We start from the raw sequence: 22,420 nt of genomic DNA on the forward strand, positions 1-22,420 counted from the left end.
ACCCTTCATTCATCAGGAATCTCCAAGCTTTTGAGGAAGAAGGAAGAGGATGGATGGCTTAGGACCTCGGCCCCATTGATCTGCCCTCTCCTTCCCAAACTCCTTCACAGAATTGCAATTTAACACAATGCCCTTGGCATTCATTGGGTCCACACTGGCCACACGCATGGAATATTGGTAAAAACCTTTATGATAAGTTTCTCTTGGTTCCTGGAAAGAAATTGACTCTCCATGTGGACAGAAGCAGGTAGAATATGCGGAAATAAAAAAAACAACCACCATCGTCCCTTCTTTCAAGTATCTGTCAGGGCTGGGCTCTGTAAGCACTGAGGTGGGGCTCCCCTGAGTACAGTGGGTGATCCCAGGGCTCCCAGGCACCCGAGAGGTGGAAGTGTATCAATCAGGGCCTATGTTTGGCTGCAAATAACAGACAACTGAGGAGAAAGTGCCTTAAACAAATTAGAGGTATCATTTTTCTCACATAAAGAAGAGTCCAGAGGGAAGTGAACTGGGGCTGGCTCAGTGGCTCGATTTTCAAGATGGTGCCCATGTTCCCCAGCATTGACACCGAAGTCTGGGCAAGAAGACAGGAGGGTTGAGGCCAGCAGCTGAAGGGGCCAGTCAGAAAGTCTGTTCCTATTTAAAGAGCTCTCCTGGAGGGCTCATCTGTGAATTCCTCTCACTGGCCCGAATGTGTCATATGACCACCCCTAGCTGCAAGGGAGGCTGGGAAACGTAGTTTCTTTATCTGAGTACTAGCAGAGAAAGAAAGAATAGACAAAAGCAACCAAAGTCCCTGCCACTAGGACCTGAGAGTTGATTCAGTTCAGCATCTGTAGATGAGGAGACAGAGCCCAGAGAGGTTCTGAGGCCATCTGAGGTCACACAGGCCAGCAGAGGCACACCCTGTTGCTTCACCATGGGCTCCTAGGACAAAAATCAGTGAAAGCAAGGCCAGTCTCAGTGCACATGGATTTATTGAGCTGTGGATGCCATTCTTAGTGCTGGGTAAAACCACGGGGAAAATGGCCATATGGCCAGTGCAATGCAGAGGACTGGATTCTCACTTACTCCAGGCGGTGCCCACCAAGCAACATATCTTGGATGGGAAGCACTCTGCCAACTTTCGTCATGGGGTGCAGGTGACTACCATCATGGGTGGTACCTAACTGGGAGGGTGCCATGAAAGGCTGCAGTGTTAGAAGGGGTTTTGCCTACAAGTCTGTTCAGCTATACTCTTTACAGCATGCTATGCTTGGGAGGCTGGTAAACATCTCCTAGAATTCTGAAGGTTGGATGGTCTCTGACCTTTTCTAGGTGATCTGGGGCCCCACTGAGGCCTCAGCTACACAGGTGACCCCCTCCCATGCCTACCCTGTAGGAGACCCTAACTGTTTCAAGGTCTGTGGAGAAAGAGACCTACAACCAAGAAACCTACTGAAAGGGAAACCATGGGCTTTGCAGTCAGGGCCCTAGCCTACATACCTCACCCCAGGGGACAGGCACACAGGGTGTCCAGAGCAGCAAAGAGCAGCTGGGCAAGAGCACTGAAGCCAGCTTGGGAGGTAAGCCAATCCCTTTTCAGTAGGGCAGTAGGCCACAGAGGTGGCCTCAAGCAGAGTGGGACAGTTGGCTATGTTGTCCAAGGTTTGCTGTCCTAGTCAGAGCAGAGGCTGGAGAGCCAGGACAAGGAGCATGGAGAACATGGAGCATCCCTCCAGGGGCCCGTCTGCAGAGGACACCTTGGGATATGGGAGCAGAGTGTGGACTTGAGGCAGAAGCCTAGCTCTGCTCTCTGCCTCTACTCCCATCCCAGGTCATTCATGTCTATTTAGGCCCCCCTGGCATGGGAAGATGGAAGAAGGTAGTGCAGGGGCTGTCAGCTCACCATCCCCTTACTCACCTCCCGCACCTACCTGCAGGAGTCTGTGCTCAAGGTCCTGGTGGGAGTCTAGCTGGTCCTGCAGGACTGGGGGCCAGCCGCTGTCAAAGGCCTGTATGGCGCCATCTATGGAGGGAGGAGTCTAGGGTGGGCATGTCTGGGAAACCCTAGCACAGGGGGCCAGCTCCTTGGGGACAAATTGAGAGACCCCTGGCATCCTGAGTGGGATCTCTCCACGCAGGGATGTGAAGATAGAATGTCTGCAAGGATTGGCTTCTGGAATGGAAGGTACAGGGTGAGGAATAACAAAATAAGCGCAACTGTGCTAAGAGTGCCTTAAGAACTTTGTAGTCTTTTATCCTCACAGGGGAGGGTGAGAATTATCTTCCCTTTTTTGTACACATGGACATACACCTGCTTAGAGGAGTTAACCAACTCTCAGCTAAGTAGTAAGTGGCAGAATTGGGCTTCAAACTCAGGCCCCCTAACCACCAAGCTATTCAGACCTCAAGGCAAGATCACCAGTGTGGGGAGCTGGCAGTGCCTCGAGGATGGAACCGCCTCAGAAGTGGCAGAAGCCGCAGTCTCCCTTAGTTCCATTCCAGGTCCTTGGAAACTTGTTTTAACTGACACCCCATCCCTGCCCACAGGGGCACCAGCCTAGACATCCCTAGGATTCAACTTTGGTCTGTCACCTGGTCTCTGGAGACAGTGGGGCGCAGATTCCTAGAGGAGCAGGAGGACAGCAGAGGGAGAAGTGGGCCTACCTAGCTGCCTCAAAAAGCGTCAGTTTCCTCACCTCTAACATGGGCTCTCGCTGGCCGAGCGGCTTGGTAGGGGACAGTAACTGCAGACCGGACTCCCGCCCCGCTCCGCCCCGGCCCCTCACCCAAGCAGCGGTTCCTTGTAAAGAGCCCCCGGAAAGCTTCGCACTCCTCCTGCCGGTTTCCGCTGACTCCGCAGTGGCACCAGGGCGCCACGCGTGCGCTCACGTTGTCCAAGTAGTTGGGGGTGACGGCGGTGCCTGCGGGGACCCAGGGGACTGAGTAATCGGTCCACCCAGGCGGAGGCAACCTGGAAGAGCCCCTCCCGCGCCGGATCCCGACAGTGCGTACCCATGAGGCCCGCGTAGGCGCGCAGACAGTTAGGGGCCTGGTCCGGCTGGCAGCGGTCGGCGGAGCTGGGGGCAGGCGAGCAGAAGGCCTGGAAGGCCAGGAGGCGGGGCCTGCGCGGTGCAGTGGGAGGGCGGTAGGCGATAGGTGGCCCCGCCCAGCCCCGCCAGACCCTCCCACTCCGGTCCAGCTCGCGCCCGCACCTGCAGACCCGGCTGTGCTCGCAGGCGTCTAAGGGCGCGAGGCAGGAGGGCGGCGCGGGGCCGGGCCCGGAGAAGGCACAGGCGGGCACGAAGGTCTGGCGCCGGCGCTCCGCGCACGCGGGGCTGCCGCACGGGCAGAAGAGCAGCGCGTGGGTGAGCGCCGGCGGCCCGCGTGCGAAGAAGCGGCGCAGGGCGCGGCGGCAGCGGGTGCGGGCGCAACCCCCAGGCGGGGCCGGACCCAGACACTGCGCCACGTACTCTGTGCGCAACCGCTGGCACCGCGTGTCCGCCGTGCATGCCTCGGCCGCGTCCACGCATCGGTTCTGTGCGGCTGAGCTCGACCACCCTGGTGGAGGGGTGCAGACTGCAGTTCTCGGGGGGCACACTTCATCCCCGGCTCTGCCCTCCGAAGATGCAGGGCGCTCAAAACCCGAGGGGGACAGAGTGTGGCTCAAAGACGTGAACGACTGGCACTGGCCCGCCTTCCGTCGCAGAGAGGGGCGGCCGTGGGCTCTGGGGATTACTGCAGCACGTCAGGGATGGATGGGGCACACGAGGCTCCCCCAGAGGCTGAAGCCCATCCTCCCCAGGCACCACCCGTCCCCCAGAACGGCCACACCCATCCAAAGAGAGGTCCGCGGGGTTCCACCTGCTCTCATGGGGTCCCCCTGAGGTGGGAAACAAGGCTTCTGGGGACCTGGCTAATGGAGACTTATGAGAAATGGCCTTGAGGACAGTGGCCACTCCTCCTCCTCTCTCTGGCACGCTAAGCTTTCTTCCTTTCCCTTCCTCCTCCATCCTCCTTAGATACCTCGAGTCTATAGAGTTCTGGTTCTCCCTTCCTCCTAACCCCCGCAACTCCTCCTGCTTCCTACTCCAGCGTCCTCCCGCTCCATTCCCTTCTAGTGCTCCCTTCTGGCAGTCTAACCGGTGCTGCCCCTTTTGGACTCTGGCTTCTTCCTGGTTCCTCCACCCTCCGCCAGCCAGGGAAAGAGGGATTCCAGAAAGGGCTCTGGCACTTGAGGGCCCTTTTAGGCCTGGCTGCCACCATGTGGATTCCAGAGAAGTCCCTCCTGGCAGGCCACCTAACTCTATTCTGAGCCACAGGTCAGAGATGGGGGCAGAGTGTACCTGGCACAACAGAGTCACACACAAGGGGTTGGTTAGGCAGAGGGTGAGCTCAAAACGTGCCACAGGCCACATCTAAATACAGCCAAGCCAAGGTCTCCAGAGGTTGAGACTTGGCATCCCCTTCCTAGGACCTAAGTCACCAAACCAGGCTACTACCCTTTGGCTTCATGCTCTCAGAACCCCTGGGAGCATCTCACTCAGGCAAAAAGCATCCTGGCAGGGCCATCTGAGGGAAGGTTCCCAGCGTGGCCCGGCACCCACCTCACTGTGTATGTGTGTATGTAGGGGTCGGGGAGAGGTGTCTCCTGCCTCAGGACTGGGAACAGGGCCCTTTCTGGCATTGGCCACCTCTTTGGGAGGCCATGGATTGGATGGTGGGGGCCATGGTAATTCTTGCAGTGGCTTCAGTGCCCTCTGCTCTGCAGGAAGGACAAACAGACACTAAGGACTAGCAATGAGCAGGAGAGGGGTGAGCCCTCCCTTCCTCTCTCCTCTCCTCCCCTTCCTCTCCAAGACAGACAGAGCAGCAGACAAACTTTGCTCTTCTCTCCCAGCCAAGCCCCTCACTTCCCAGGGCTTAGCCATACACATCAGCAGCTAGTGTCCCCTCGGGTCTTGGTCCCACCTCTGCTCATTTGCTTACCTGTCTCCCTCTGCCAGGAACACCCTTACCTCAAAACAGCACATCTCAGCTCCAGGATTTCCTCTGCCTTAAACCTTTGCATGATTCCATTCTCCCCATCCCACCTGGTAAAATGTGCCCTCCCTCTACCATGGAGGTGGTGAAGGGGCAGTCTGAGCAGGTGCGTGGCATGGAGACACGGAAGATGCTGGGCAAGGAATCAGTACGAAGCCCTAAGACTGAAGGTGGAGGGCTGGGGCTGGAGGAAGGGTAAGAGAGGTGGGAGAGGGGAGGCAATAGGAAAAAGGAAGTTCCTGGGGCAGGAGTAACAAGATGGGACTTGAGAAAGGGGCGGTTCCATAGAACCGAAGACAAGAGGCAGGATGAAAAGCGCACTGCGGAGGAGACAGAGCACAAGTCTCTTGCCAACCCTCCTTCCTTCCTTCCAGCTTTTCCTGGAATCACCTTCTTGCCCTCCTACCCTGTCCCTGAGGGTCTGGGACAGAGAGGCCAGGTTCCGGGGTCCTGAGAAAGACAGCCACTCACTCGGAAGCAGCCATAGCAGCAGCAGCAGCAGAATTGTGGGCCCCACGCACTGGGCCATGCCGGCCTGCAGACAGAGGAGAGGACAGTGCCAGGCAGAACCCCAGTGGGACAGGTGTCTTCTTTCCAGTGCAGCCTGAGCCGGAGCGGGTGGAAACCCAGGCACCTGCACCGACAAGAGCACTCCCGCCGGGAGGAGCCTTTGCATGACTCCCGCCCCCACTGAGTCCCCACCCCAAGCTGCGCTTTGGGGTAGATCCAGGAGCCTTAATGTGTCTAGATGGACTCCGCTGCACCCTCCCCGGTCAAAGCACCACCCACACAACTACCCCAGGAGACCTTGTCTCTCCCATGCTAAACTATTAACTTTATGAAACAACCTTCTTTTATAGTTTTATTTTTAACTTTTTGTTAACTAATTTTAGACTTGCAGAAAAGATACAAAAATGTTAGTGTTCCCTTTATGCCCTTCATCCAGCTTGCCCCAATGTTCACATCTTATGTAATCATAATACAATTGTCAAACTAGGAAATTACATTGGTACAATACAATGAACTACAGACCATTTTGAATTTCCCCCGTTTTTCCACCAATGTCCCCTTCTCTGTTCCAAGATCCAATCCCACATTGCACTTAGTTGTCATGTTGCCTTAGTTGCCTCCGATGTGTGGTAGTTCCTCAGTCTTTCCTTACAAACCTGGTGCTTCCCCATAGGGCCCTCCATGCCCCCTTCTCTCGGGGACTGTAAGTGATAAAACTTCTTTCAACGGCATTAACCTCTCTGTGTCATCACTTAGTCCTCTCTATAAATCAAAATTCCATAGGTACAATGAACACAGGAGGGGGCTATAGAAAACAGTCTCATTCAGCCCCTTGGGCTGGTGGAGTGAAAGGAAGCCTGAGCTGGGGGCGGGGGAGGGGCGGGGTGGGGGAGATGCCTCTTCTCAGCTGCCAATGGAAGGAGTGGGTGATTGCAAAAATTCTCAACTCCACACGCTCTGAATTATGGTTTTGGTGTTCCTCCCATTAAGAGGTGGAAATTTTTCCTCAGTCCCTGGGAACTGGTGACTGGCCCCATGACTTGCTTAGGCCAATAGAGTGTCATGGAAGTAACGTGCCAGTCATGGGATCTCAAGAAGCCTTGCAAACTTCCATTTACAGTCTTACAGGATGAAGTGAGAGAGGCACTTGCCTCAGGATCACAATTACTGATTTTTCCTTTTGCTTCTGGTTCCCACATGGCTTGGCATGGCATTCTTACTGATCCTATCTTGACTTAAAATTTTGATATTTTGTTCATCATGGATTTTTGGCAATTGTGATATTTTAAAAATATTACTTGATATTTTTTTTTGTGCCCAAGGTAAGTGGGTACACTTACCTCGTCCTAATCCTGATCCTGCTCTCTTAGAACCCTCCCCAGCTGTCATGTGAACAAGCCTGGGCTAGCCTGCTGAAAAATGAGAGGTACACAGTCCATCCATCCCCATCACCCCAGCCAACAGCCAGCCAACCCCAGAAGCAGACCAGCGGTTGACAACAAACATGTAAGTGAGCTGAGCTGAGACCAGTCGAACCATAGCTGTGTTCAACCTAATTTGCCAAGTCACAGAATTAACCTACTAAGTTTTGGGGGAGTTTTGTAACACAGCAACAGCTGGCTGATACAGAAGGTCACTCAGCAACTCTTGCATGAAACAAAGGGAGAGAATAAGTGGCTTCTGAGAATGTTCAAGGGAGGCAGGAGAGGTGGGACAAAGGGCTCATTCAAACAAGGCAACAACATTCTATGCTCAGGTCCATCTGGGGCCCCGGCCGCCATCTGAGTCTCCACCACCAGCCATCACCCCTCAGGGAGCCCCATGGGGTTGAACTTACAGACAGAAAAGACCAACAGAGGCCCAAGGGTAACATGTCTTCTGATTTCTTTGGTGCCCTTTCTAAAATGGCTCCCAAGGAATGGAGGAGAGGCTCCGTAATGTCCAAAGTGAGAGGGCTGCAGCATACCCCACACTCTTCCAGAACCTCAGATGCAGGACTAAGAATGGGATGGGGCTAAGGAAGCATCTAAGGGACAAGACAAGGCAGGAATAGGGAGGAAGGAAGAGCCCAAGGAAGCATCTAAGGGACAAGACAAGGCAAGAATAGGGAGGAAGGAAGAGCCCAAGGAAGCATCTAAGGGACAAGACAAGGCAGGAATAGGGAGGAAGGAAGAGCCCAAGGAAGCATCTAAGGGACAAGACAAGGCAGGAATAGGGAGGAAGGAAGAGCCCAAGGATTTTGTTATTTTGCAGGGGCTGGGCTCCAGGGAAGTGACCTCAGTCTGAAATGTAGGATCCCTGAGTCCAGGCTCTGGCCCAGCAGCCACTGCCCTCTGCAGAGCTAAGTCTAGGTGAAGCGCATGTAGCACACACCCCCAGGCTCCCTGGACAGAGGCCTCTCCCAGTGCCCAGTGTGACCCAGCCTGCCCTGATGACAGGTGGTCAGTGACTATGTGACCTTTGTTCCTTGGATTACTGGTGTAGAGGAGAGACTGTGATGTGATGTGACCACTGCCTGACCGCTGCCAAATCCTCTGGACCAGAACAGAGATTGCTTCCCATAAATCCCCTCAAAGACTGTCTGATTGACCCCTCCCCTGTGCCCCAGGCATGCTGGTTCCTGGAATAGGCCCTTGCCTTACCCTGGGCAAGCATGGAAGGCGTTATTCCCTTACCTGAGCATGTCACACCCCGACACCCCATCCATCCTATGTAACCCGTTAGCACCTGCCACGTGGCATGGAGGATATCCACTTGGTCTTGCCACTGCCCGAGACGTCCTATGTAAGTTCCTTTAATAAAGTCTGATAATGATAGGTTGTCAGCCTCTTTTTTTTTGTTTGTTTTTTAAATTTTTATTGGGGAATATTGGGGAACAGTGTGTTTTTCCAGGACCCATCAGCTCCAAGTCAAGTCGTTGTTTTCAATCTAGTTGTGGAGGGAGCAGCTCCACAACTATCAAGTGATATTCCCACTGGCCCATGTGGGAATCGAACCAGCGACCATGGTGTTATGAGCACAGCGCTCCAACCAACTGAGCCAACTGGCCACCCCCCAGCCTCTTTCAGTCAGGGGAAGTTTTACATAACAGAGTCTTACATAACAGATTTTTGGCCTGGCTGGTGTACCCTACCAGGAGCCCCAGCCCTAAGGAACTGGGACACTATTGGGCAAATTCTGATGTTCTGGGGTCATAGAGAGAGTAGGGCGGAGATAACTCCGGGAAGAAATTTGCAAGCTGCCTGAAGGTGCAGGAAGTCAGCTTACTCGCTGGCTCTGCCCCTGGGGCTCCAAGTGCCTAGAGTGGCTGTCAGCAGCCACTTGTCTTTAAGTGTCCTCATCTCAGGATCCCCTTCTCATCAGAGACAGGATCTTGGCTTCTGGATTTGACCTGTTGATAATAAAGTGGGGGAAGGATCATCCCCTGAGGTCTGGGAGCTCAGGCTGCAAGTCATGTGAGGGGGGAGGGACAGATGAGGACAAATGATTCAGGAAGAGCCATAATTTTTCCTTCCCCCACTCTGGAGGCTTCCAGCATCTCGCCTCCATGACAACAGCTTCCCCATGTGGTCATACTTCATTTCCATAATAACCCAAACTCAGAAACCCCAGAGTAAGGGACAATGAGCTGAGAGGCAACGGAGTTGGGTGGATGAGCAATGGGAGGTGAAGGCTCCCACATCAGGGTCCCCACCTACCTTGGGGTGCAGGCAGGGCCATGGGGCACAGGCTTTTCAAGGTGGCTGTTGGGCTGTGGCAGAGATCTCAAGGTCTGGGAACAGTGAGTGGAGAACTAGTGCTGTGAACACAGTTGGCAGGAGTCCCTGGGGCAGGTAGGGCACTGGGGACTCAAGGTGGCTGGATGCTAAGTGGAGAGGAGGGGGCCCAAAGGTCCATCCCTTTACTTCCCTCCCTATTTCCCCCCGAGCCTCACTCACCCAGGGGTCGGGGCTCTCCAGTGGTCATCAGGCCCAACTCCATGGGGTGAACACTGCCCAGGGGGTGGTCCCTGCATGGACCATCTTTGGGCCTGAACAGTGGGGTAAAGAGGCCAGGAGGTTGGAACAGTGATACTGAGCAGGGCACCCCCCGAGCTGCTTCCCTACAGCAGGCAGCATGTGCCCAGCCAAAGTTTTGCATTCTACGCTGTCTTCTGTGTTGACTGAGTCTCTACCCTTGTGCTCCACGTCACTCTCTCTAGCTCCCTTCCTGTTCCCTCATAAAAGGAGCCCTTGGGGTCTAGGCTCCAGGCCCTCCCAGGTCTGCAGCCACTTTCTCTAGCCCTGACATTTCTCCCACATTCTGGCACCACCCCAGTATTCTGGCACCCTCCAGATGTTGGCATCACTCAGGTCCCAAAGAAGGGTGGACTTCTTCCTCAATGGCAGCTCTGCCTGCGCTCCTTGCCATTGGGTGGCCCTGCTGCCCTCAATGACTCCAAGCCATGCTTGGCTGCTCATGGCCCATCTCCCAGGGCCTCCACTTCCTTCCATGTCTCTGATGCCCTCAATACTCCCCCCTGGCAATGACATGCAGTCACCACCACCCTGTGAAGTCCCCCTCATGTTGATACACCAAGCTCTGACCACCTTGCACCTCTGCCCACAGAACTGAAATCACTGTTCATCGCGTCAAGGCCTTCTCAGCTGGCACCTGGGACCTGGTTGATGCCCTACCCCTGTTGGGGTGCCCTCTTTTCCCATCTCCAGCCCAAACTCTGCCCTCTCCGTCAGCTTGCCTGGAGCACTCCCAAGGCCAGGCTGTGTCCCATGTGGCCACAAGGCTTTGCCTTGCCCAGTGCCCAGTGAAGGGGCAGCCCTAAGTGAACTGTGCTTGGTATTATGGGACCCTCCTCCCAGGTCATGGAGAACTGGGTTAGGGGCGAACCCTTGCACAAGGACAGCCAGCGCCGTAGCCAACCAGGAGTATGAAGTAAAATGATGTGCTGGGCCCAGCATTTGGGAACTCAAAGCGGGTAACGGCAGAGATTTAGGCAAAGGAAGTGTCAGCGGGCTGAAAGCTCATGCGAGAGGCTGGAGAGGTCTCGAAGGACACAGTGGAGCAGAAACTGCATTATCAGTGGAAAACTGGGCAAAGTCAAGGGTGAAGGAGTCCCCTGGTGGGAGAAACAGAGGAATGGACAAAAGGAGCTGAACCACAGTAATGGAAAGGGGTAGAGGAACCTGCAGGGACCCACACCATTGGCTAGACTGGAGGCCACTGGTGCCTCCAGCTCAAAGCTTCTTTCCACTGCCTCTGCTGCCTCTCTGCACCTGGGGGCAAAGCCGAAGGACCCCACCCAGCTGCCCCAGGCCCAACGGAGCTCTGAGAAGCACGAGTCGCAGGAATGGGTTCAGGTATCAGGGACCTGAGCCCTCAGAGCCTACCCACTGCACACAGGGTCCCTCCTTGCACCACAGAGGCACTGCTGGAGCCGGGATCCTGGCTGCCCATAGTAGCACCAAGCCAGGCCAGCCCCAGGGAGCAGAGGCAGCAGGAAGCTAAAGATCACTGCCAGCAGGAAGGCATCCTGGTCTGAAGAAGACATGGTGGGGCTGAGTCCTGAGCGGGTGCACCATGTGCCCCTCCCTACTTGGCCCCCATTGGCGCACTTTCAGGCTGCACAGGGCCACTGTCCATGCTACCACCTAATCCTGGCTTGTCACAGGAGGGCGGAGCCCAGCTCAGATCACAGTGGCAGTTGTGGTTACTGTTGCAAACCTGCAGAGGGAGAGAAGGAGGGTCCCATGAGATCAGGGACCTCCCTGATCAAGGTCACCCTCACCACTTTTCGGGCCACTCACCCCATGGCCATGGCAGGCAGTCAGGCACCGCTCCAGCTCCCAGAAGGTAGTGTTCTGGCAGCGCCTGTCTTGGCACACCTATGGGCAGAGGTGTTCACTGGGCAGTGAGGGGGAGTGACACTTGGGGACTCAAGTGGCAGGGAGGGGTCCAGTGGGCCGGGCTCACCATTCTAGGTCCACACGGGGTGCCTGGCTCTACCAGGCCCAAGTTAGGCAGGTACAGCTGGGCACTGGGTAGCAGGACAGCGCCCCTGCAGGTCACCTCCTCACTGCCTAGACGGAAGGTAGAGTCCATCGGCCTCGTGTGTGGTGCCAGTGGGTTCTGCTCCCCGCCCTGGCACTGCAGCTTCCCACACTGCACGTCCCTAGGGACCGAGTGGAGGGTGGTCAAACAGGGAGAAGCATTCCCCTTCCCCTAATCCACGCCCCAGCTTCTGCTCTCTCGGCTCCTATCCCCACCTTTGAGCACAAGATACAAAGCCGCCCTTGTCGTCCTGGCCGCAGTTCCCATGGGCGTCTCCTACAGAGTTCAGTACCTGGAAACAGGCTTCTGGGGCTGGGCGGGAGCCTGGGGAAGCACGGGTGGGTCTGGAGGCAGCCCAGATGGGAATCACGCTCCTCCCGGTCCCGTCAGTTCCCCGCCCCCAGCTTCCCTAGAATAGAAAATCGCTCAGACCCAAGGACGGGGATGGGGTGCAAAGGCGTGCGAGTCTTCTCACCAGGACCCCAGAGCTGCTGGCACTGCTGCTCGAGCGTGGGACACGCGCCGTCCCGGCAGTAGCCGCGGCCGCTGGCGCACGGCGAGCCATCCAATAGGTAAATGTCTGGAGGGCAGTAGGGAGAGGCGCCCGTGCAGAACTCAGGGAGGTCACAGTCGCCCGCAGCCCGGCGGCACGGCGCGCCCGCAGGCTTCAGCTACGCATGTGACCCGGGTGGCGGGAGGGCGTCCGAGGCACAGAGACAATGGACAGTGAGAGATCCCAGCTGAGAGCGAGGCTCAGAGGCGGGAGAGCCCAGCGGGAGAGCCAGGTGGACCCAAGCACACAGTAGCGCCCGCAGGGCACTGGAAGGAGCCAATCAGCCAAAACCAACAGGCCAGCGCCCTCCACCCTCACCTCCGAGCCGCTCTGGCCCTCACCAGGCAGCGCGCGCAGCAGTCCCCGTGGGAACACTGGGCCCCCGCACGCAACGAGCAGTTATGGGCGAAGCAGCAGGGGTCCAAGCACTCCTGGAGCCGGAAAGGCGAGGAGGGACCAGGTGAGTGAGCAGCGCCGGGGACCGGGAGGAGGGTGTGGGCGGGGGCCAGCCTTGGTGTACCGGAGCCGCGCGCGCGGACCTGACCTGGCTGGCGCCGCAGTCGCACTCCTCGCCCTCCTCCACGAAGCCGTTCCCGCAGCGTGTCCGGGGCACCAGGAGCCCGGAGTCCGGTGCGTTGGATAGGCACGCGCCTCCCCCCTTACGGTAGAAGGCGCGCAGCTGGCGGCGGCTGCAGGCACTGAATACTCGCGGGAACGGGTGCCTACGGACCCCGAAGGGCGTCGGACGTGAGGGGACCACCCCCCTCAACTCGTCTCTGATACCCGCCCGCGCTGACCCCCTTTGCTTAGCCACACAACCGCGGAATGAGCGGACACTGCCTGAGCGACGGGCGACTCGAATCCTTTAGAGGCAGAGCCTAGAGTGGGTAAGTAACCCGCGAAAAGTCACACAGCGAGCCCGAGATGGGGAGGGTGTGACATTTGGAGGGGGCAGCCCAGGACTCAAATCTGAATCCGGAACTAGCGCCTCTACTCCCGAGGAAGGAATAACCTCTAGGCTCTTCCGAAAATAATCATATTCTTGAGAATCCACTTTCCCTGCGTTTCCTCCATTTAAGCCTAAAAAACAACTGTCGGGGCAGGTTAGATGATCATCTCCCCATTTTACAGAAGAGGAAACTGAGGGATAACCATTCGCCCAAAGGAATGCCGCCGAGGAAGGGCCCCAGGTCTAGCAAAGCCTGCTCTGCAGCCCCTATCCCTACCGGGGCACCAGTACCCAGTGGCTGCTGCCATGACGCAGCCGCCCTGCTCGTCCGCTGCTTCCACGCAGCAGCCATCGGGGTCGTGGCTGAGGCCGAGGCTGTGGCCTATCTCGTGGGCCATGGTCGCTGCAGCGCCAATGGGGAGCTCCGAGTGGTCCTGGGAGGACGCAGAGACGGTCATTGCAGGCTGTGGGAACCACTCCCCACACCTCTCTTTCCGTTCCATCCCAGGGGGAGCTCACCGTGCTCACGCCGCCAGAGCTCTCTGCATGGCACATACCCTCGATGGGCGCTAGGCCCACAGTGTTGCCCCGAAAGGTGCGGCCCCTGAGGGTGGAGCGCAGCGTGACCGGGTGGGGCCAGGAGTTGCCACCACCCGGCGGGACCTGCGAGGAAATCGGGGGCACCCACGTGAGCAGCTGTGTGGAGTCGTGCGGCAGCCGCGCCCACAGCATTTGGTGCCACTGCAGGAAGGCCCAAAGCGTGGTGTTCGCGTCTGGCGTGACAGGGCTCTGGTCCTGTTTGGTCCAAACTTCCAGGCCGGTCAGCGCTACCTGAATGTCCAGAGTCCTGAGAATCTGTGGTCAGGACAGGACAGGCCTGAAGAGGGGGACCATGTAGACCACTGGGTCCCCCCCTGCTCCTCTGTGGGGGTGACCCCTCTGTTTTCCCCTCCTTCCCTCTCCTCATCTCCAAGCCTGTCACATCCCTTTAAGACCTGCCCACTCCTTGTCTGGATCACCCCCATTAGGGCTATCTTCCCACCACCCCCAACCTGGTCCACATAGTTGGTGATTTCCAGCAGACGCTGTTTGGTGTGGTTCAAGTTCTGGTGCTGGGTCAAGAACTGGAAAGGCACAATATGACAGTGTGAGAGGCTGAGCTGGCCGCATCCTGGCCACCAGCCCCCTGGGTCTCCTCTCACCAGGGTGTGGTCAGCCACTATGTACAGCTCCAGGTACCTCCGGCTCCTGCGGACCTCCCGCCTCTCCTGGGGAGAGGCAACAGTGACCCTGAGTGGCAGGCTGCTAAGCTTGAGCCCTGGCCACTAACCCCAACCCCCAAAAGCTCAAAGCTAACTTTAAATTTCTGCTAGAACCTTTCTCCAGCTTCCAAATAAAATATAAGGACAGGAGCCCCTGAACCCATGCTGTGCATTGTTGTCTCTTCTGATTTGGAGGGCTGTGAATACTGCATTCCCACTCCCACCCTGTGTGTGCTCCTGACCCTGATCTGGGTGGCATGAGAAAAGCTGGCCATATATCCTTTGTCTCCAGAGTCGCTGTGGCCACATGATCCTTTCCAGCTGAGCAGCTGCTCTGTCCGGAAGATCTTGTGGGTTGAGACATTCTCGGTGTCCTCAGCTGGCCAGGGATGCACATAATAACTGGCATTGCTATTCAGCGTGATTAGGCCCCTAAAGTGCAGAAAGGTGCAGAGGGGGGTGTGAGGGAACTCTTACCCCAGCCCCAGGCCCAGCCTCCTCCCCTAGAACTCCTCACCTCATCCCAAAGCAGGTGCTAAGGATGACCCAGGAGTCTGGGAAGCCTCTCACACGCCCATGGTAGTGACAATGATCCTGGAGAACAAGGGACACAGCCCCAAATCTCAGCCATGGCTGAAGTGGGAGGGGCAAGAGAGAGGGCAGGGTGGTGGTCTGGCTCCTGCCTTTCCTTAGGAGCAAGAGGAGAATGACACAGGAATGGTGGGGAGGTCTTTAGGGAGTACATCCCCCAACACGCTCACCCTGTCATCCGAACCCATGGAAGTATCTCACCGTATGGTTGGGGACCAGCACCACTGGCTGTCCATCTGGGCTGTAGTGGGTTTCTCTGTATCCTGGGGCCAGCAGCCTGCTAGGAGGGGGTGTTGTAGGAATCACCTGATTCAGCCCTGCCTCCTGAGAGATGCCCTCCAGCTTTCCTCCCCGAATGCTAATTGAGCAGTTTTATGAGTGAGGAGCAGGGCTAGCACTTAAGGAGCTCCCAAGTGTGTCTTAGGGTAGGGACAGCTGTTGAGTTTGTAGCCTCCCTTAGGCTAGAGGGAGGAGAAAGATGAAGGGCAGGAAGGAGCCTTGGTGATGGTTCAGATATGGGAAGCGGAAGTGTGGGTAGAACCAGGGAGGAGCAGGAATAGGGGAAGAATTTGTGGTTCCCAGGGGGCCTGCAGTAGGTACCTGGCTCCACAGGTCTAGGGCTGGGCAGGAGAGGAGACACTGCCAAGGAGGTGGGATTTGAGCCAAAGAAGTATGGGAGTTTGAACTCGGTAGGTGGCCCTGCCTGCAGCCTACCCTTGATGTGCGCCTGGTCAACCCTCTTTCTAGTCCACCTCTTTGCCTCAAAGTTCCTTCAAATCCTCTCCTCTGGCCCCAGACACTACATATCTCGCCACCTGTTCGCCAGTGGTGCTCACTCCCCGCTTCCAGAAGAAACAGAAGCCACACCTGCCCCAACCTGCTCCTGCCCTGCCTGTCTGAGCAGGGCTCCCCGTCCCCAGCTTCTGCAGACCCCACTCCAGGAATGATTCCATCTTCAGGCTCCATCTCACCAGGGTCCCTCCCACCAAGATGGATCACTCATAAGTCAGTCTCTCTTCTTTAAAGAAAATCCTTCACCCTGACCTCGCCTTGACCGCTTTACCTCCAGACTGCCCCACAGACAGACCTGTGAGGCCTGCTTCTCTACCTCCCAGTCTTTCCTCCACCTCTTGCAGCTTTGCTACCCACTCCATGCACACACAAAACCCTAGGAGGCAGGTGATATGGTCACCCCATTTAATGTGTGGGGACATGAAACCCCAGAGAAACTGTGTGGTGAGGCATGGTGGAACTAGAGTTTGTTCCCAGTCCATCTGACTCCATGAGGGAAAATAAAACATGTATAGAGCGCTTAGAGCAGAGCCTGCAATGAAACAAGCACTTGAGAAATGAATAGCTGTTGATAATATAGTCTGAATGGTTTTAAGACCCCACACTCTATCTTGGACGCCCACCCCATCCCATCCAGCTCATTCACCGACTCAAAAATCTTTGTCTCTGAACCATCCAGGTCACTCAGCACTAAAACAACCTTCTGTGATCTGGCCCCACTGGGACTACCCACATTCGTTTCCCACTGCTCCCTTCCCTGAAGATGGAGATCCTCTGGGCAGGCCAGACAAATTGCCATCCTGAAAGCACATTGTCCTTTGCAGCCACTGATCCTTTGTTCCTGTCATTCCATCAGCCTGAAGTGCTTGCCCGTCTTTGGAATCCATCTTGGATGCTCTTTTGACTCAGCATACTCTTCAAGCACCCACGAAGGGATGCTCACTCATGTCCAGCAGGGAGCCCACAACATGCTCCTAGGGCCGGGACGAGGGACGTGCCCCACAGCAGGGCTGACTCAGTCCCAACAGTCCACTTCGGCCTCAAGGGAGCCAGTCATGGGCTGGTGTAACTCTCCCTGCCGCCTGCATCTCCTTGGAGCCCTCACCCCTCCAGCCTCCCTCCTGGGTTTCTGTCAGTTCCTGCCCCCAGCACTGCCCACCCCCCATTCCCCAGAGAGAGGAGTAGTCTTGGCTCCCAGCCCCCTCCCCAGCCTGGTACTCACTGGTTCTTTTCCAGCTCCAGCAGGAGCTCCTGGCCTTCAGCCTCCAAGGCCACCAGCCCGGTGTCTCGCTTCAAGACCTAGGCAAGGAGTGTAGAACTGAGACAGCAGGCAGGTGGGATATGGAGCCAGCTGGTGAGAGTTCCTGGGGGCAGGGGGCAGCAGGCTCCCTATTTGGCCTGGTGGGTATGGGGGTGAGAACATGCAGACAAAGATATTCCCAAATTCAGGATGTTTGTTGTTCTGACAACAGCCACTTGGCATCGCCTGCTATGGGCACACCACTTCCTCCTTAGAGAGACAAGGGGTCCCAGAAAAGCACCCTGCCTTGCCCAAGTTTAGTGGGCCCTTCCTCTGGCCCTGTCTCCTCTTTCATGCCCAGGCTTCCTCTAGGCAGGGAGGACAGTGGGGTCCTAAAGACAGCGCTGCGGGGAGGCAGGGAGGGGGGACAAACATCATGCAGCCATGGCTCCAGCCTCCTCACAACCTCTTGTTTCTGTATCTGCTTCTCCCCACTCCCTGTAGAATTCAGACTTTATTCCTCCACCTCCAATTCTGACAAATTGCCCCCACCCTGAAATTTTCCTTGGCCTCCAGTAGGCCTGCTCCACATCTGTTTTTCTGATCCCATGAAGTAAACACAGACCCCCATCCCAGGCCAGGAGAAAAACACTGGCATTCTTGGCCAGATGTAAGGAGAGGGCCTGGGCCAGCCTGCCAGCCTCTCCTTCCCTACCCTCTCACTCTTCCATCCTGTGGGAAGACCGCATGTGCCTCCCTTGTCCACGCAGCCTGGCTGGGCCCCAGAATCGGAGCTGGTCCAGGAGCCTCCTGGAGAGCTGCTGTGTCTTCAGAATGCTGGCCCCCACCCTCACTGGCCCTTCTTTTTTATCCCACAATGCACTGGATTGGGCTGCAGGCCAAGAGGCTCACAGTCTTGGAGTGGGGCCCTTCCTCTGCAGGTGGGGAGCAGACAGCTCCCTTCCTTGGCCAAGAGCCCCCCAAGGCCCCAAGCATGAGCTCATGTGGCCGGAATGCCACTGCTTTGTTGAGAAAATATTTGTACTGAGGAATGGTGGCAGCCCAGATGAAAAGCCTCCTCCTGCCCCTCTCCCACCCCAGGATCCCCTTTCTCTATCCCTCTGCATGCATGCGGCCCCTGCTGTCCTCACTTCTTGCCCTCCTAGTGACCCTGCCCCTCACTGTGCACCCCATTCCTGACCTGAAATATGAGTGTTTCCTTCCTCTGGGATAAGACTCCCTGCCTCAACTCTGTCTTCATCTTGGCAGGCTTCCTGGGGTCAGGGGCCCATAAGTGGGAAAAGCAAGGTCCCTCTGGGATTCCCCTCTTGGTCACAGCCCAGACCAGACCATTAGGAAGGTCCACAGTCAGGATGTCCCCAGTACGTGCCCAGCCTTTCCCTCTGCTGGTGATGTCCAGGAAAATGATGTCAAAGCTTGGGCCAGTGCCATGTTTGACCACTTCAATGTAGGCCCTGAGGGTCTGGGCGACCCAGTGAGGGCTCCAGGTGGGGAGCTGTTGGGTCTATGGGAGCATACCAGCCTTCATGGCCGTGCTCTCCTGCCTTCCTCCTTGTTGGCTTAGACAGTGGGTTGTCCTTTCTTGCCTGAAAATTCAGGATGAAGAGGACTCTCTAGGTTTGGGGGACATTGGTCAATGGTTTGAAGTCTTTCGGACCCCAGTGGGTCTCAAACTTCTGGGCCAAAGAGCTGAGTGACCTTGGGCAATTTCTCCCACCTCCTTGGGCTTCAGTTTGCCCCTCTGTGAAATGGGCATATTGAAGCTGCTTGCCTTCTGGTTTACAGCACCGCTGTGTGGCACATGCAGGTGGGGGCGTGATTATTCTGGAAGTGTGTCGTGGGTGGGTGTTGGCAGGAGGCTAGGACAGAGAATCCTAGAGCAGCAAAATGGGATGAGCTTGCATCTGGGGGCCACAAAGAGAGTGACCACTGCCCCCTGGACAGAAGTGGATCCTGTATGAGACAATGAGGCTGAAGTTTCAAGCCCTTCAATGGCAGGGCCCTGGAGGGGACAACAATGTGTCCACAGGGTCACGTGTTCTGATAAACTTTGCAAAAGGAAGATACTTTGGTGTTTGCTTAAAGAGGTCCCTGAAAAGTTTCAAGCTTCACAAACCCTGGCCCCACCTCTGCTGATGGGATGGGGTGGCCCAGATAGTTCTGGAAAGGGAGAGAAAGGGGGGAGGAAGCCTGAAAATGACTTCCATGTGTGCAGGCTCATGCAATCTAGATGTCATCCTGCCCCTGCCTGCCAACCCTTTGGGGAGGAGCCTAAAGGACTGGGGGTACAGACCCCAGCAAAACCGCCACAATAAAATTTGGGGAGAGGCAAAGGGGCTGGGCCCCCACAGAGGAAGGGATGACACAGCACTGACCGGCTCCTCCAGGGTGATCATGCGCCAGGGTGGTGCATCCAGGACCCAGTGAGGGGTGACCGGCTCTCCAGGGGTGTTTCCTGGGATGAGAACAGAGGGCAGGATGAGGGGGACCTGAGGAACAGAGGAGAGTGGGGACAACAGAGGGATGGGGTTAGAGGATGTCATCAGGGAGGACCGTCCATCTTCAACACTCAAAGATTTAGCCTGGACGAGGGTGGGCACCCATGGGACATCCTTGGAACTGAGGAACATCCAAAGAGGTGGCAGGAGAGGGACAGAGGAGGCTGGGAAGGGCAGTTCAGCTGGGGAAGCAGGAGCCCCACTGACCTTGCAGGAGGGTTTGGGGTCAAAGGTCACAAGGATGAGACCAAGGCCCCCAGTGCAGAGAGGAAGGGAGGGGGAGTGGCCTCTGGTATTTTTAGACTAGGCAGCAGCAGATGCCTTTTAGTGTGAGACATCTGTGAAGAGGATGCCTGTGTCTCCACCACCCTCGGACAAAAACAACAGCTAAATGTTTACTGAGAAGCCCACCTTGTTCAGAGCTGCCCTTGGGGGTTTCATGCTAGAGGCAGGGCTTCCAGGGACCCTGGCCCAGAAGCCCCCTTCTCATGTCTTCAAGGGGGAGGTGTGGGGGGGAAGCCTGAGTGCTTCCAGACCGGGTGTGCTTCAGGGGGTGCCAGGAGGAATGCCAGAGCCAAGCATTACTCAGAGATGGCTGGAATGCTCCCCTGGAATGCTCCCAGCCCCGCATGGGCCCCAGTAACTCTCAACTACACCCGCCCTGCAGGAAGCAGACCCCAGGCAGCCCAGAGCCTGCAGGCAACCCTCCCACCCCTCTGGCACTCAATCCCTGGGGAAGCCCAGCTCCCAGAACTGACAGCTCCCCAATCTCCACCCAGCCCTGGCCCCAGTCCTGCCCAGGATGAGATGGCTGCCTGTGGAAGTGGCTCAACAATTGCCAGCCCACTCCCAAGTCCTTTCCCTCCTCCATTACCTCCCCCAAACCCCATCTTCAAAGACTTGGAATAGCAACAGCTCCAGGAGTCCCCTTCCCCCAAGAAGCCCTCCCTGATTGGATGTTATCATCAAGCAGTTGGGGGCAGGGGGTTGGGCATGGTCTTGGAATGGAGGCTAAGGAGCCGGTTTGGGGAAGGGTCTGAGTGCTTCTGGGGAGAGGGGGAGGGAGCCGTGTCTCAGCCTAGAGAGGATTTAACTGGCTATAGAGAACCAGGTCTTGCTGGACCCAGGCCTCCCAGGGTGCAGGGGGAGGTTGTGCCTGTGTGCATATGTGGGCGTGGACTAGGGGTTCTCCTCCTGGCCCTGCACACACACACTGGCCACTGGCACCTTGATGAGGGAGAGGGAGGCAGACATGGAGCTGTAGTGACTAGGCAGATGGGAGTGGAAACTGGGGAAGCCAGAGTCGTGTTGGGGAGCATAGAGCTTCTCTCCACTCCTCCCAGGGGTTGAATCACCCTTCCCCGACCCCAGGATGAGGAGGAGGAAGCAGCAGAATGCCTGGGAACCATCCTCAAGGGTGTGAGAGCTGTCATTCCTACCCTTGGCAGCCCCAGAACAGAGCCGGACCCACCCTGTCCCTGTTGGGTACCCCCTCCACAGTGCTCTGGAACCCCCCACCCCCACCCCCGGCTGCCCAGCCCAGCCTTCCCAGCCTCCTCCCTGCTCACCCTGCCTGTCCCTTCACCGGGGACATGATAAAGAGGCCTTGGCCAATCCTCCCACCCACTTGGAGAGGTTGCTGTTCCCAGCCCCATCTCCCAGAGGATTTGGAGAGGTTACAGTGGGAAGATGCGGAGTTCAGCTCCCCCACTCCGCCCCCAGAGCACTGCGAAACAGGCACTTTCTGTTTGAAGATGTCCTTCTGTAGCTAACCAAACAAGGCAACAATAAAAACAATATACACACTGCCCCAAGGTCTTGGAATGAGGGGGTGAGCATGGGTGATCCATGAGCATGGAGGCCACAGTGAGTCCCCTAGTCTGAAGGCACAGCAGGGACTCCAGAGGACCAGTGGGCTGGGGGCTTCCCAAAGGAGGAAAACCTGTTCAGCCGGAAGGGATGGAGGTGCTGGAACATTCTCACTGGCAAATGGGGCCTGGGGGTGGTTCCCGCGGAGAATCAGGGCAGAGGGGTTTGAGGGGTAGGGCAGCTGCTCACAGGGGAAGGGTCCTTGCCACTCTGCTTCGTCGTGGGCACAGTGGAAGCTAGGCAGAGTACACAAGTCTGGACCCCCAGCCCAAGAACAGGTGACAGTCCCTGGATAGGTCCCACGGACACCCTTCCAAACCCTCCCTGTTCCTGTCTTCCCAGACGCACATTCCCGAGGTTTCAAACCCTCCATCACCTGACAGTGACCACCCCTGCCCCTAGGGGCGCGCTCCCACTCACCAAGAAACGCCTCGGCCCCCAACACCTGCCACGGTAGCCGCAGTAGCAGCAGCAGCGGCAAGGCCGGCGACCCTTGAGCTCTCGGAGACCCCCGGCCCATAGCTGTGAGCGTCTCGGCCGCTAAACTGTGGCTCTGGCTCCCGGCTCCCGGCCGGCCCCGCCCGGGCTGGATCACCGCCGATCCACGCCCAGTGCAGCCCGCCCGCGCCCCACCCCCGGATTCCCCCGCGCCCCCTTCCCCGCGCGTACCCCTCCCGGCGTGACCCTGCACTCAGCGCAGCCCGCCAGCGCCATGACCTCTTCCAAGTCCGCTCCGACCCTGGCCGGCAGGACCGGAGCTCGCGCGCCCTTGGGGAGCGGGGACGACCCTCCTGGTCCGAGAGGCCGTCTAGCGGGGGTAGGGCTGGGGCGGGCGGGGTGGAGCCGGGAATCTGTGCGGCCCACTCGGGGGAACGACCCACACCACCCCGCCCTATAGGTCTCAGAAAGGTCCCTACTCGTGAGGCTAGAGGGTGAAGATGGGGTGCAGACCCGCGGGAAGGGCCTTTGAGGGCCATGGGGGACGGGCGGGGGACAGAGGCCACCTGTTGCTACTCGTAGGCCACCGGTTGCTCCTCGGGTTTGCCCAGGGAGTGCCCGCCC

The 22,420-nt window shown here is 57.2% G+C and overlaps 2 protein-coding genes and 1 long non-coding RNA gene across 13 annotated transcripts; 1 reads left to right on the plus strand and 2 right to left on the minus strand.

Annotated features, from left to right (window-relative positions):
* Window positions 1–925: 925 nt before the first annotated feature.
* Window positions 926–5,554, minus strand: GFRA4 (GDNF family receptor alpha 4). The gene is made up of 6 exons (XM_033094567.1): window positions 5,432–5,554; window positions 3,198–3,727; window positions 2,998–3,107; window positions 2,682–2,906; window positions 1,917–2,008; window positions 926–1,742 (listed from the first exon to the last, which is right to left on the minus strand). Exons 1-6 carry the CDS (start codon window positions 5,552–5,554, stop codon window positions 1,662–1,664), a joined length of 1,161 nt encoding a protein of 386 aa, XP_032950458.1. The 3' UTR covers window positions 926–1,661.
* Window positions 5,555–8,401: 2,847 nt separating this feature from the next.
* Window positions 8,402–22,157, minus strand: ADAM33 (ADAM metallopeptidase domain 33). Of its 10 annotated transcripts, XM_033095410.1 has the most exons (22): window positions 21,779–21,917; window positions 19,367–19,446; window positions 16,953–17,029; window positions 15,140–15,218; window positions 14,865–14,941; window positions 14,590–14,779; window positions 14,288–14,353; window positions 14,138–14,209; window positions 13,774–13,940; window positions 13,605–13,689; window positions 13,377–13,519; window positions 12,681–12,858; window positions 12,478–12,567; window positions 12,059–12,254; window positions 11,799–11,907; window positions 11,506–11,704; window positions 11,340–11,417; window positions 11,148–11,256; window positions 10,923–11,070; window positions 9,474–9,565; window positions 9,234–9,307; window positions 8,402–8,926 (listed from the first exon to the last, which is right to left on the minus strand). In XM_033095410.1, the coding sequence occupies exons 1-21, from the start codon at window positions 21,876–21,878 to the stop codon at window positions 9,270–9,272; spliced, it is 2,373 nt and encodes a 790-aa protein (XP_032951301.1). In that variant the 5' UTR covers window positions 21,879–21,917; the 3' UTR covers window positions 8,402–8,926; window positions 9,234–9,269. The 10 variants fall into 10 exon arrangements, with proteins under 10 accessions (XP_032951301.1, XP_032951304.1, XP_032951297.1 ...); XM_033095413.1 differs by lacking the exon at window positions 13,774–13,940 and having other exon boundaries at window positions 13,605–13,748; XM_033095406.1 differs by having other exon boundaries at window positions 13,605–13,940.
* On the plus strand, window positions 12,022–13,719 carry LOC117016213 (uncharacterized). 2 transcript variants are annotated; one of them, XR_004421846.1, is made up of 4 exons: window positions 12,022–12,155; window positions 12,434–12,596; window positions 12,947–13,023; window positions 13,594–13,719. It is a non-coding gene; the product is annotated as an uncharacterized LOC117016213 (long non-coding RNA). The 2 variants fall into 2 exon arrangements; XR_004421847.1 differs by having other exon boundaries at window positions 12,030–12,155; window positions 12,481–12,596.
* Window positions 22,158–22,420: the final 263 nt, after the last annotated feature.

The sequence above is a fragment of the Rhinolophus ferrumequinum genome, chromosome 23 (assembly GCF_004115265.2).
Source record: "Rhinolophus ferrumequinum isolate MPI-CBG mRhiFer1 chromosome 23, mRhiFer1_v1.p, whole genome shotgun sequence".
In the NCBI taxonomy this organism is placed as follows: domain Eukaryota; kingdom Metazoa; phylum Chordata; class Mammalia; order Chiroptera; family Rhinolophidae; genus Rhinolophus; species Rhinolophus ferrumequinum.